Here is a 12969-nt window from a genome sequence, read left to right as displayed (position 1 = left end):
TTCTTCCCTCCACACTCCTCTTGGGTTTGCACCTGTTTATATGGGACAAAAGGGGAACAAACTCTGTGATGTGCTTTACGGTAGCATCAATTGAAAAAGTCTGTTAGGTTATTTTTTGTCAGTCATCATGAGAAGAAAAGATGAGCAGACAGGGCTATAGTAAGTCCTTTCAGATTTGTAGGTTTTACATAGCAAATGGTGCACTTGAGTGGAAAAAACAAAAACAAAACCCAAACCAACCCACAATTCTCAGGCAAGTCTAGGGCCACATAAGTGCCCAGATAAGATTCTCGCCTGTGGGTGAGAATTAGCAGGAAGGCCAAGAGGGCTGACATCCTGGTTGGAGTCTGTTGTAGACCTCCCAGTCAGGATGAAGAGGTTGATGAATTATTTTATAGGCAGGTAGAGGCTGTCTCAAGATCAGACCTTGTTCTTAAGGGCAATTTTAACCTGCCAGATATCTGCTGGGAACTTAACACAGCAGAGAGAAGGCAGTCTAGAAGATTCTTAGAGTGTATGGAGGATACTTTCTTATCACAGCTGCTGTGTGAGCCTACCAGAGGTAAGGCTTTGCTTGACCTTCTTTTTACAAACAGAGAAGGGCTGGTGGGAGGTGTGGTGGTTGGAAGCTGTCTGGGGTCCAGTGACCATGAATTGAGTTTTCAATAGGCAGTCAAGCTAAGAGGGGCAGCAACAAAACCTCCATGCTGGTCTTCTTGAGGGTGGACTTCAGATTACTTAAGGAACAAACTTCAGAAGGTACCTTGGGAAACAACCCCTAAAAACAAAGTGGGGCTTCAAGAAAGAAATCTTGAAGGCACAGGAATAGGCTGTCCCAATGTGCCGGAAGATGAGCTGCCAGGGCAGACGTCTGGTCTGTATGGGCAATGAGCTTCTGAATGAATTAAAGGAAAAAAAGAGGGTGTATCATCTTTGGAAAATAGGAGAGGTAACCCATGAAATGTTTAAGGATGTTGCTAGGTCATTGTCTCAGTCCAGAGAGGGAAAGAGACTCAGCTCTTTTGAGTATTCCAATGTTATGAAATTAGAGGCACAAATGAGGCCGAAGTATCAACAGCCCTGAGGTTATTGATTAAGAGAATAAAGTGGATGGATCAGAAGGAGAGAGAGAGAGAAAATGGAGAGAGAGTGGGGAGGGAGAGAGAAGAGGAAAGGAATTATATTACCACACTCCTGGCCCCCCCCAAGACTGTTTGGGTCTGTGGAGGACGGGTGCTGCTACCTTGGTGCTGCAGCAGCTGCTTCTGGAGGATTTAAGGGAAAAAAAGAGGCTGTATAACCTTTGGAAGGAGGGGAAGGCTTCTCGAGGTATGTTTAAGGAAGTTGTTAGATTATGTAGGAAAAATAGAGAAGCATAGGCACAGTTGGAACTGAAGCTGAACACCTCTGTGAAAGACAATAAAAAGCATTTTTATAAATATATCAACACTAAAAAGAAGGGCAAGAAGAACCTGCACTCCCTATTGGACCTGGAGGGGAACGCTGTGACTGAAGACGAGGAAAAGGCTGAGGTCCTGAACACATTCTTTGCCTCAATGTTTAACAGCAAGGCAGGAGTCCAGGATGAGTGGCCTCCTGATCTGGGTGATGGGGTTGGGGAGCAGTGTGATGCCCTGGAAATCCATGAGGGATTAGTTTGGGACATGCTGAGCCACTTGAACACTCCCAAGTCCATGGGACCAGATGGGATCCATCCTAGGGTGCTGAGAGAGCTGGCAGATGAGCTGCCAAGCCGCTCTCCATCATTTTCCTCCAGTCCTGGCTCACTGGTGAGGTCCCAGATGACTGGAAACTGGCCAGTGTGGTGCCCATCCACAAGAAGGGTCAGATGGAGGGACCCAAAAACTACAGGCCAGTCAGCCTGACCTCAGTGCCAGGGAAAGTGATGGAGCAGATTATCCTGGCGGCAATAACTGCGCACGTGAAGGATGGCCAAGGGCTCAGGTCCAGCCAACATGGATTTAGGAAGGGCAGGTCCTGCCTCTCCAACCTGATCTCCTTCTATGATCAGGTGACCCGTCTGGTGAACGTGGGGAGGCCTGTGGATGTGGTCTACCTGGACTTCAGCAAGGCCTTTGACACCATCCCCCACAGCAAACTGCTGGCTGAGCTGTCAGCTCGTGGCTTGGACAGCAACACTCTGTGCTGGGTTAGGAACTGGCTGGAGGGCCGAGCCCAGAGAGTGATGGTGAATGGTGCCACATCCAGCTGGCGGCCAGGCACCAGTGGCATCCCCCAGGGATCAGTGCTGGACCCCATCCTCTTTAACATCTTCATTGATGATCTGGATGAGGGGGTTGAGTCAGTCATCAGCAAATTTGCAGATGACACCAAGTTAGGAGCAGATGTTGGTCAGTTAGAGGGTGGAAAGGCTCTGCAGAGGGACCTCGACTGACTGGACAGATGGGCAGAGGCCAACAGGATGGCATTTAACAAGTCCAAGTGCCAGGGGCTGCACTTTGGCCACGGCAACCCCATGCAGAGCTACAGGCTGGGGTCAGAGTGGCTGAGAGCTGCCAAACAGAGAGGGACCTGGGGGTGCTGATTGACACCCGCCTAAACATGAGCCAGCAGTGTGCCCAGGTGGCCAAGAGGGCCAATGGCATCCTGGCCTGCATTAGGAATAGTGTGGCCAGCAGGAGCAGGGAGGTCATTGTGCCCCTGGACTCTGCATTGGTTAGGCCACACCTTGAGTCCTGTGTCCAGTTCTGGGCCCCTCAGTTTAAGAAGGACATCGAGACACTTGAACGTGTCCAGAGAAGGGCAACAAGGCTGGGGAGAGGCCTTGAGCACAAGCCCTATGAGGAGAGGCTGAGGGAGCTGGGATTGTTTAGCCTGGAGAAGAGGAGGCTCAGGGGAGACCTTATTACTCTCTTCAACTACCTGAAGGGTGGTTGTAGCCAGGAGGGGGTTGGTCTCTTCTCCCAGGCAACCAGCACCAGAACAAGAGGACACAGTCTCAAGCTGCACCAGGGGAAGTTTAGGCTTGAGGTGAGGAGAAAGTTCTTCACAGAGAGAGTTGTTAGGCATTGGAATGGGCTGCCCAGGGAGGTGGTGGAGTTGCTGTCCCTGGAGGTGTTCAAGAGGGGATTGAACGTGGTACTTGGTGCCATGGTCTAGTAGGCATGAGGTCTTGGGTGACAGGTAGGACTTGATGATCTTTGAGGTCTTTTCCAACCTTGTTCACTTCTATTCTATTCTATTCTATTGTATCTGCCATACAGCTTTTTTTTTTTTAAATGAGGGAAAAGAATCTCAGCCCAGAATGGTTGGATCACCTCTAGGAGTAAAAGGCCCAGATCTGGAACTTCTATTGCCATGCCAGCTGCATCATAATTCTCCTCTTTATATGAGTGGAATTTGATCCTGTCAGTCCTAATAACTTTCTTGTTGAGCTTTGGGGACCATTTAAGATTTTGTTTAGCTTTGAAATGATTTTTCCAATAATATCAGCAGTAACACAATACAATTTTGCACCACTTTACCTGCTAGCCTTATTACAAGAGTTAGAAAAGTAAACAAAGAGGATGACAGGGACCAAGTCAGGGTAAGCCACCAGGGAATGTTCTAGAGAAAATTCTTCAGTTCTTAGGCAGTACAGATAGATGGATTTGCTGTTTTCCTTCTTGTTGTTACCTGACAACTTGTTTTTTAAACTTTGTACCACCTTGGTACCACTCTGTCACCTAGACAGGTGTCAGATGCACAGCCAGCAGTATCACTGGCAAGCTGACATTTGTGCTCTTTCTGAAGCTGTGTAGCTGGAAGAGTCCTGGCTGCCTTGTGTTATGTTGCTCCCCTAAAGACATGCTGCTGTAAAAACCCTAGGGGGGAAAAAAAGGGAGGAAAAAAAAAAAAAGGAGGAGAAGTTGGTTTTGAATAAAGATCCCTGCAAAGAAATCACCACAGCAAAATTTCATGTCTCAGAAACATTGACATACAGAAGTAAAGCAACAAAGAAAGCAGGAACAAGTAACATCTTTATTTTATGATTATCTGTTGCACTCTAATATCTACTTGAAGATTGAAATCACAAAGCCCTTTACTTTTGAAGTAACTATTCACAACAAAATGGTTAATGGAGATGAGTGTAACGTGAACATATCCCTATATTCATATTTTGGTTTCTAAAACACTTCCTCCAGCTTCCTTCTGTATGCAGCAGTAGAGGCAGGGAAGGGCGGACAAGAGATGAGTTTGTTGCAAGTGTGAGGTAGCAGTTATCAACAGTGGTGCTGGTTCTGGTTGCTGGCTTTACTGCTTTGGTTTATTTTTCTCCTGCTTGGTTATCTTGGCGACTTTCTTTACTTCTATAACTTCCTGGTACACTCAGTAGTGAGGGATCTACTTGTTAAGTTTAGGAATCACTTTAAGATGAAGAAGCCTATGTCTTTGAAATGTGTTTTGTGAAAATGCTTTCGATCTTTGTGATAAAATCATAGCTAGATGGAGGTAATAACACATATTAGACTTGTTAGACTAAAAAAGCAACAATCTTTCAGGTTTAGGCAATGCCAGCCAACTTTCTTCAGCCCTAGTTGTTAATGTAGAATAATATTCACCTCTCCCTGCAACATTGCTTCTTGGTAGCCTTAGATCACCAGAGCTACAGAAAAAGACTTCTTATAAAATCAAAGGCTCCAGCCATGGCATTTTTATCATCTACTTAGAAATTTCTTTCACCTGATTTCAGACAGTGAAAAAATTTCTTTCCCTGAAATTTTTGTTGGCCCCTCAGTTCCAGTGAGGATTCTGTGAACACCTTATGGTGAGGTTGGCTTTGCTTTCCCTCTTTGCTTCTGTTGCTGTGCTTTGTTATCAGGAGTAATTCTCTTGGTTTGAATGAATCTTCCCCTGTAAATGGGAACATCAACACAGGCACTTCAGGACACGATTTAATGTCCACGGTGGTGTTAGGCTGGTGGTTAGATTCAGTGATCTTAGAGGTCTTTTCCAACTGAAAGAGTTCTATGGTTCTGTGGTAGTATCTTGATGACAGAGACTTAGAGTCCTTTAAAGGAAAATCTTCTGAAAACTGACATACATAATTTTTTATCTTATGAATTGGAATTCCATTCTGTGTGGTAATGAATTCTGTGTGTGCAAGAAATGTATATTTGTTAATGTGTATCTCCAGTACCTGAAGGGGGCCTGTGAGAAAGCTGAGGAGGGACTTTTTACAAGGGCTTGCAGTGATAGCACAAGGGAGAATAGTTTTAAGTTGCAAGAGGGTAGATTTATACTGGATATTAGGAAGAAATTTTTGACAGGGTGATGAGACACTGGAACAGGTTGCCCAGGGTGGTTGTGGATACCCCCTCCATGGAGGTGTTAAAGGCCAGGTTGGAAAAGGCCTTGAACAACCTGGTCTAATGGAAAATGTCCCTGCCAGTGGCAGGGGTGTTGGAACTAGATTGTATTTAAGTTCCCTTCCAATTCAAACCATTCTATGATTCTGTGTATATGAGAGTGTGTGTGTATGAGAATATACACTTCTATGAACATACAGAGAGGCTACACAACACTTGTGCTGGGTGTTACTTGTTCATTAGTGGAACACCCACTGGTTGTCATGCTGAGAGCTGCACCAAGGAGTGCTTGGGAATTGGAGATATTTTAATCTATTTACAGTTTTGTCAAACCTTTCCAGAATAAGGAATAAATGCATTCAGTTTTCTTGCTTTGCAATCAGTGCTCCTTATTAAAGACAGTTCTTTCATTGTCATAAAAGAAAAATTAAGGAAACAAATAATAACTTACAGATTTAAGGGAACAAAGAGTTGCCTCTTTCAATCTGATAAGCTGGCACACTGTATGGTTTTCAGCATTGTGCATTGTGTGGTTTTACTTCTGTTTGTTCTTTTCCTATTGTGTGATACAGATAACAGTGCTGGATGAGACGTGGACAGTGTTCAGGCGCTACAGTCGCTTTCGAGAAATGCATAAAACTTTAAAACTGAAGTACCCAGAGGTAAGTTTGAGTAAAACTTCTTTTGCAGGAAAGACTGGAGGTAAATGAAAGATGATTACTCAATAAAAAAGAGGGGATTTGAGACCGCTAGCATGGCTTCACCAAAGGCAAGTCCTTCCTGACCAGCCTAGTGGACTTCTTTAGTGGAGTGACTACATCAGTGGACAAGGGAAGACCTATCTGGTCTTTGTAGGACATCATCACTCATAACATCCTTCTCTTTAAATTGGAGGAATAGGAATTTGATGGGTTGACTGTTTGGTAGATGAGGAATTAGTTGGATTGCCGCATCCAGAGAATAGTGGTCAGTGGCTCAATGTGCAGCTGGTGATTAGTGACACATGGTGTCCCTCAGGGGTCCATACTCTTCAGCCTGGGGAAATCTCCAGGTAGATCTTATTGTGGCCTTTCAGTACTTGAAGGTGGCTTGTGAGAAAGATGGTAACAGTCTTCTTAGTGGGGCCTGTTGAAATAGATGAAGGAGTAATGGTTTGAAACTAATGGAATGTTGATTAAGAAAGGATACAAGGAAGAAATGTTTGATGAAGAGGGTGGTGAAGCACTGACACAGGCTGCCCAGAGAGGTGACGGAAATCCTTGCAAGTCGGGTTGGACAGAGGGTCTGAGCAACCTGCTCTAGTTGAATGTGTCCCTGCTCACCACAAGGAAGTTGGACTAGATGATCTTTAAAGGTGCCTTCCAGCCCAAACTATTCTATGATTCCTATCAGCAGTATGCGCCTAGTAAAATTGGCAAGCTCTTCAGTATTTGAAAGCTCCAAGGCTGCTAGATACTAGATGAATGTTTCAGTGAAAACATGACTCCCATTTGTTCCCTCCAGCCATTCATTCCCTTCACTGCTGACTGGTGCTGGTCCCTGGAGGCTGGTGTTTTGTTCATTGCGAGGTACTTGCAGTCAGATGTCATCCTGACAACTCCTCATTTATAAAACAAGTGTTGTTCCACAGATACCCTTTTGTAATAGTGGCTTCCAGGTTGCTGCAATATGGAAAATTGATCTTTCTGACCACCTTGGAGACTCTGGGTATTCAGGATATGAGGAGCTGTGCCTGACAGAGCTTTAGTTCATTGGCAGGAGTGCTTTTAGAATTACAGTTCTTGGTTTCCACATCTAACTTTTCAGTATTAACATTTTGCTTCCTTTCTACTCATTCCCTTGGATACTTGCAGGAATATATTAAAATTATCATTCAAGCCATAGAAGTGATCCTGGTTTGAGAGTTAGCACAAGTAAAGAGACCTGGGCCAGATAATCCTAAGCAATATATTTTAAAATAGTATTTTCAAGAAAGATGCAATAGTGTGCAAACTTTTTCTTGGTCTTCATTGATGTTGCTGTAATACTCGCCAGCATTTTTGAAAGCTCATGGAGAACAGGGGAGGTGCCTGAAGACTGGAGGAAAGCCAATGTTACTCCAGTGTTCAAAAAGGGCAAGAAGAAAGACCTGGGCAACTCCAGAGCAGTCAGCCCCACCTCCATCCCTAGAAAGGTGATGGAGCAGCTCATTCTGGAGGCCATCCCTAACCACATGAAAGAAAATAAGGTTATCAGGAGTAGCCAGCATGGATTTACCAAGATGAAAGGAGAGCAGTGGATGTCATCTACCTTGACTTCAGGAATGCTTTTGATACTGTCTCCCATAACATGTTGATAGGTAAACTCAAGAAAAGTGGGTTAGATGATTGGACTGGGTGGTGGATTGGAAACTGGCTTAGCAATAGAGTTCAGAGGCTTGTTATCAGTGGCACAGAGTCCAGTTGGGGGCTTGTGGCCAGTGCTGTTCCCCAGGGATCAGTACTAGGTCCAGTTTTGTTCAATATTTTCATCAATGACCTGGATGAGGGGATAGAGTGTACCCTCAGCAAGATCACTGGTAATATGAAACTGGGAGGGGTGGCTGGTATGCCATCCAGCAAGATCTGAACAGTCTGAGAGCTGGGCAAAGGTGAACCTCATGAAATTCCACAAGGGCAAGTGTAGAGTCCTGCATCTGGGGAGGATTAACTCCAGGCACCAGTACAAACTAGAGGTCATCCTGCAGGAGAGCCCCTCCACAGAGAAAGACCTTGGAGTCTTAGTGGACAAGTTCTCCATGGGACAGCAATGTGCCCTTGTGGCCAAGAACACCAATGAGATTCTTGGTGCATCAATAAAAGAGTGTCCAGCAGGTCTAAGGAGGTTCTCCTCCTGCTTTACTCTGCCCTAGTAAGATCTCACCTGGGCACAAACTTGAACATAGGAAGTTCTGTCTAAACATGAGGAGGAATTTCTTTAAGGGTGATGGAAGACTGGAACAGGCTGTGTAGAGAGATTGTGGAGTGTTCTTCTCTGGAAACTTTCAAAACCTGTCTCTGTGTTCCTGTGTGGCTTGTCCTTGGTGACCCTGCTTTGGCACGGTGGTTGGACTCAATGATGTCTAGAAGTCCCTTCCAACCCCCAGTATTCTGTGATACTGTAACTAAGCATTGGAAGACCTTGAATTTTAAAGAGTAAAATGTGTAGATCTGGAGGAGATTCCAGGATTTAAGATCATTGCCACTCCAAAAGAGTATGAAAACCAGAATTGGATATTACCACACAAATATCTAAACAAGAGTTTGGTTAAAAATAGAAAGAGAAAAAAGGAAAAATAAAGTAAATTATTTTTTCTAATCATCAGAGGAATTGTAAAGATAAAAAAATGAGTTTTGTATAGGAAGCAGAAATATTCTCTTTCCACAAGTGATATAAAAATGTTCCTTGTCAATGAGCATTGGTATAATTTTATTTTTTTCATTTGAATTAATTGCTGTTTCCTTCTGGATGTTGGGGTTATAGTCTCTGAACAGGATAGACTAATTGCATCTAGCTGTGGAAAACCAGACAGGCAGTTATCCAGCTGAATAGAAAAGGGCTATCTGAGCACCTCTGAGACTGATCTCTATTTAGGAAAAAGGGTCTGAGTAGTCCCTTTCAGAGTTCCTCATTGGTACTGACTATATGTGAAAGAACAGTCCAGTTTGACTTTTAAATTAGGTGGGAGATCAACTTCTTCAGTGTGGTAATGAGACACAGGAGGGATTTGATCTTCTTAAATGTCCCGTGTGCTGCAGTCTACTGATGTCACCTTTTTGAATCAAGCATTTATCATTCACAGTAAAAAAACCAGACTTTTTTAGTTTTACAGGAGGCAGTGGTTTGCATTTTGTATTTTTATTTGTTCTGAAGAGCAGTGAGAACATAGGGATGAGATTACTATGTCAAAATAGTGCCCTGCATAGAAGAGCATAAACTGAGAACATATCCCAGCCTGGAGCAAAGGCACATAGTTTTCTTCAGCCTGGAGTCTGCCCAGATGAAGTATTTTTCCTTACAGTTAATAGTTCATGATTAATGGACCTGCTGGAGTGGGTCCAGAGGAGGCCAATGAAGATGATCAGAAGGATGGAGCACCTCTGCTATGAAGACAGGCTGAGAGAGTTTGGGCTGTTCAGCCTGGAGAAGAGAAGGCTCTGGAGAGGCTTTATGATGGTATTTCAATATCTAAAGGGGACCTACAGGAAGGCTGGGGAAGGACTGTTTAGAATGACTTACAGCTATGGGATAAAGGGCAATAGTTTTAAACTGGAACAGGGTAGATTTAGGTTGGACATCAGGAGGAAGTTCTTTACATGGTGCCCAAGGATGTGCTGAAGCCTACAAGAAAGGTGGTGAGGGACTTTCAGAGTGTCGGGTAGTGATAGGACTGGGGGGAATGGATCCAAGCTAGAGGAGGGGAGATTTAGATTAGATATTAGGAAGAAGTTCTTCCCCATGAGGGTGGTGAGACACTGGAACAGGTTGCCCAAGGATGTGGCAGATGCCCCATCCTTGGAATTTTTGAAGGCCAGGCTGAATGTGGCTCTGGGCAACCTGATGTAGCGTGAGGTGTCCCTGCCCATGGCAGGGGGGTTGGAACTGGATGAATCCTTGAGGTCTCTTCCAACCCTGACAATTCTGTGATTCTGTGTTTGAGGCCCCACCCCTAGAGACATTCAAGATCAGACTTAATGTGGCCGTGGGCAGCCTGATCTAGTTGGAGGTTTCCCTGCTCACATCAGGGGGTTAGAAAGGATGACCTTTGAGGTCCCTTCCAGTGTGATGGAATCCATGAATCTGTAATGTTTTTGCTGTGTATTTTATCTGTTTACCATTCTCTACAGCACTCACTGTTGTTTTTTTCCCCCCCAGCTTCTTCCCTGTTTGTGGTCATGCTTGCAAGGTTAATGCATTCTCTGCTTTAATGTGACAATTTGTTTCTTATTTACATTTCCATATTGCCATATGTCTGTGTCTTAGGTAAACTTACTGAAACTCACATCTAGTACATAATAGATGAATATACTTCTAGTGCATGATAGGAAATGCATGATAGTATGTTTTAGTAAGTTTTTGCATTTCAAGGCAAATACCAAGTCTCACAGGCTTGCCAATATAACTTTCCCTGAAAAATTACACTCTTTGGAGAAGCATAGGAATGAAATTTAACACATCTAAGTGCTGGGTTCTACACATTAGCCACAACAACCCCATGCAGTGCTACAGGCTGGGGACAGAGTGGCTGGAGAATGGCTGGGCAGAAAGGGACCTGGGCATACTAGTTGATAGGAGGCTGAACGTGAGCCAGCAGTGTACCCAGGTGGCCAAGAAGGACAATGGCATCCTGGCCAGTATCAGTGTGGTCAGCAGGAGCAGTGAAGTCATTGTGCCCATGTATTTAGCACTGGTTAGGCTACACCTTGAGTACTGTGTCCAGTTCTGGGCCCCTCAGTTTAAGAAAGATGTTTCCTGCTTTGAGACTTAAGGCACAGCAAGAAAATGGCAAAAGGGCAGATGAAACCTAGCTAATACTATCTAGAAAGCCTAGCTAATACACTTGGTTTCCTCTACTCACCAACATTTCTACAAACTGTTGTGTCCTTGTTTACCTGAGGATAAGAGCACATTGTGATGGATGGAACACATCATACCATGCACTGTAGTAAAGATTTGGCATTTGTTTTATTTGAAGGCATTTCATTATCAGTGTTCTGTATGGGAATGATTGATGGCTTCCCATATTTTTACCTTTATTTAAAATAGCCTTAATTTATGCTAATTTTGGATTAGTTTTGCAAGGTGAGTCGGAGTTCAGTTTGTTTGGTAAATTGAGAATCATCTATCGACTGCTAAGTCATCTGTCATTGACCTAATTTGGGATTCACCGCGATGCTAAAAATGCGTTTTTAATGCCAAATTTGGCAAAGTTGTGTCCTTAGTGACTGTGTATTACTGCAAAGAAACTTGATCCTGAGAAGTAATGCTATCAGAATCCATCAGAGTTGAATTTTATTTTGCATATTTCACCTTCCAACTCTAAATTAATATTTATAATGAACAGCAAAATTACTGGGGATGTGTTTAATGTATGAGTGTCCTGCTTTTAGAAGTGAACTTTACAGCTCATTAGTTGCTCAGCTCTGAGTTACTACATCAGTATTTTCATAATTTGCTGATCATGCATTTTGTGGTGCTGCCACTGAATCCCCAAAGGAGTTTATTGGCAATCTGATTTATTAGGAAGGTTTAAAAAGGAAAAGGGGACAAAAAATGCATATCTCTTTCAGAAGCACGAACTATCTAATGTCCTCCAGTCATACAATATGCCATATATTTTATACACCTGCTCGTGTCTTCTGATGTAATTAAGTGGCTGCTGATGACTGGGTATCTAATTGAAATGTGTCACATGCAAATTTTGGAAGACTGAAGAAGCTGCAGCAGGGTGAGATTGTGCCGGTGGCAGTTAAGTACCAGGCGTTTAACGGTGCCTGGATTTTTTTTAGGTCTGCATGACTGTCATTTACCCAGCTTCAGCTTTCTTACCTTGCTAGATTGTTAATGACTCTCTTATTATTTTTGGAATTTTAATTAAGGCCTTGGTTTTCAGTTGCAGCAGTCTCTGTCAGGGACATACTTTCTGTTTGTTATTAATCAGAAACAGAAGCAAGTGGACTCTTTAATAGTGAAGTAAGAACTTTCAGCATAAGAGTCTCTTCCTCCCCTCACCTTCATCTATTCTTAATAGTTCATGGCTTTGAAATACTACCAGAGTGCTGATTTCTGCAGAAAAACTTCCTTTCCTGATTCTTATCTTGTTCTAAGGGAAAGCTCACTCTCCCATCTCTGTTAGTTCAGCAAGTTTGAGCAATGCACAGTCGAGACAGCTTCCTTCTTCCCAACACTTTGCCATTTCCCTCTTTCAAAAGAGAGCAAAGGAACAATTGTCTGTCTTTCTCAAGCCAAACCCAAGGTTTATGAAGCCCCTTCTTCACATGGGAATCCTTAATTCGCACTTTAATCCAGATATCTAAGCCAGATTTTCTGGGGCTTTCACTGTAGATTCTGGTTATAGAGGTCTCTGTAAGTCTTACTGAAACCTCTTCCCATATGCTTAAAACTCACAGAATCACAGAATGTTAGGGGCTGAGTATTTCCATGAAGTGAGACTCCACAACCCCCCTGGGCAGCCTGTTCCAGTAATCTGTACCCTCACAATGAAAAATTTTTTCCTCATGTTTCCATGGAACTTCCTATGCCTCAGCTTCCACCCATTGCCCCTTGTCCTGTCACTGGGCATCACTGAGCAAATCTATACATAGCATTAAGAGAAGTAGCTACTATTGAGGCATTTTTATTACTAGCAGTGATTTTTGGCTTAAAAGGTTAGTAAATCCATGGAGAACTGCCAAAGAGAAGGTAAAATACCTGCTTGCATTTATAGATTCATTTGTGGAGACACTGAGGTACATGTGTAGTCAAGATTTCTCTGGGAGTGCCAAAGCTATTGACTTCTAGTTTATTTAACAGAATGTAATCATTTAGGTATTTGCATTTGTATGGAGGTCTGTAGATAAATCTATATTTCTGTCTTTCGCAATCTAAAGCACAAAAGGAC

At 43.5% G+C, this 12969-nt stretch overlaps 1 protein-coding gene across 3 annotated transcripts in view; it reads left to right on the top strand.

The window, feature by feature from the left end:
- Nucleotides 1-12969, top strand: part of KIF16B (kinesin family member 16B) — a 173415-nt gene that overhangs the window by 113367 nt on the left and 47079 nt on the right. For 2 of the 3 annotated variants that reach the window (XM_054180111.1, XM_054180108.1), the window contains one exon: nt 5903-5992. The exons of the other annotated variant lie outside the window; for it this stretch is intronic. In XM_054180111.1, coding sequence (XP_054036086.1) covers nt 5903-5992 — 90 coding nt within the window. The remainder of the gene's footprint in view (nt 1-5902; nt 5993-12969) is intronic. 3 annotated transcript variants of the gene reach the window in all.

This window comes from Dryobates pubescens, chromosome 3, assembly GCF_014839835.1.
Source record: "Dryobates pubescens isolate bDryPub1 chromosome 3, bDryPub1.pri, whole genome shotgun sequence".
Classification (NCBI taxonomy): Eukaryota; Metazoa; Chordata; class Aves; order Piciformes; family Picidae; genus Dryobates; species Dryobates pubescens.
This window is presented reverse-complemented; position numbering and strand designations above follow the sequence as displayed.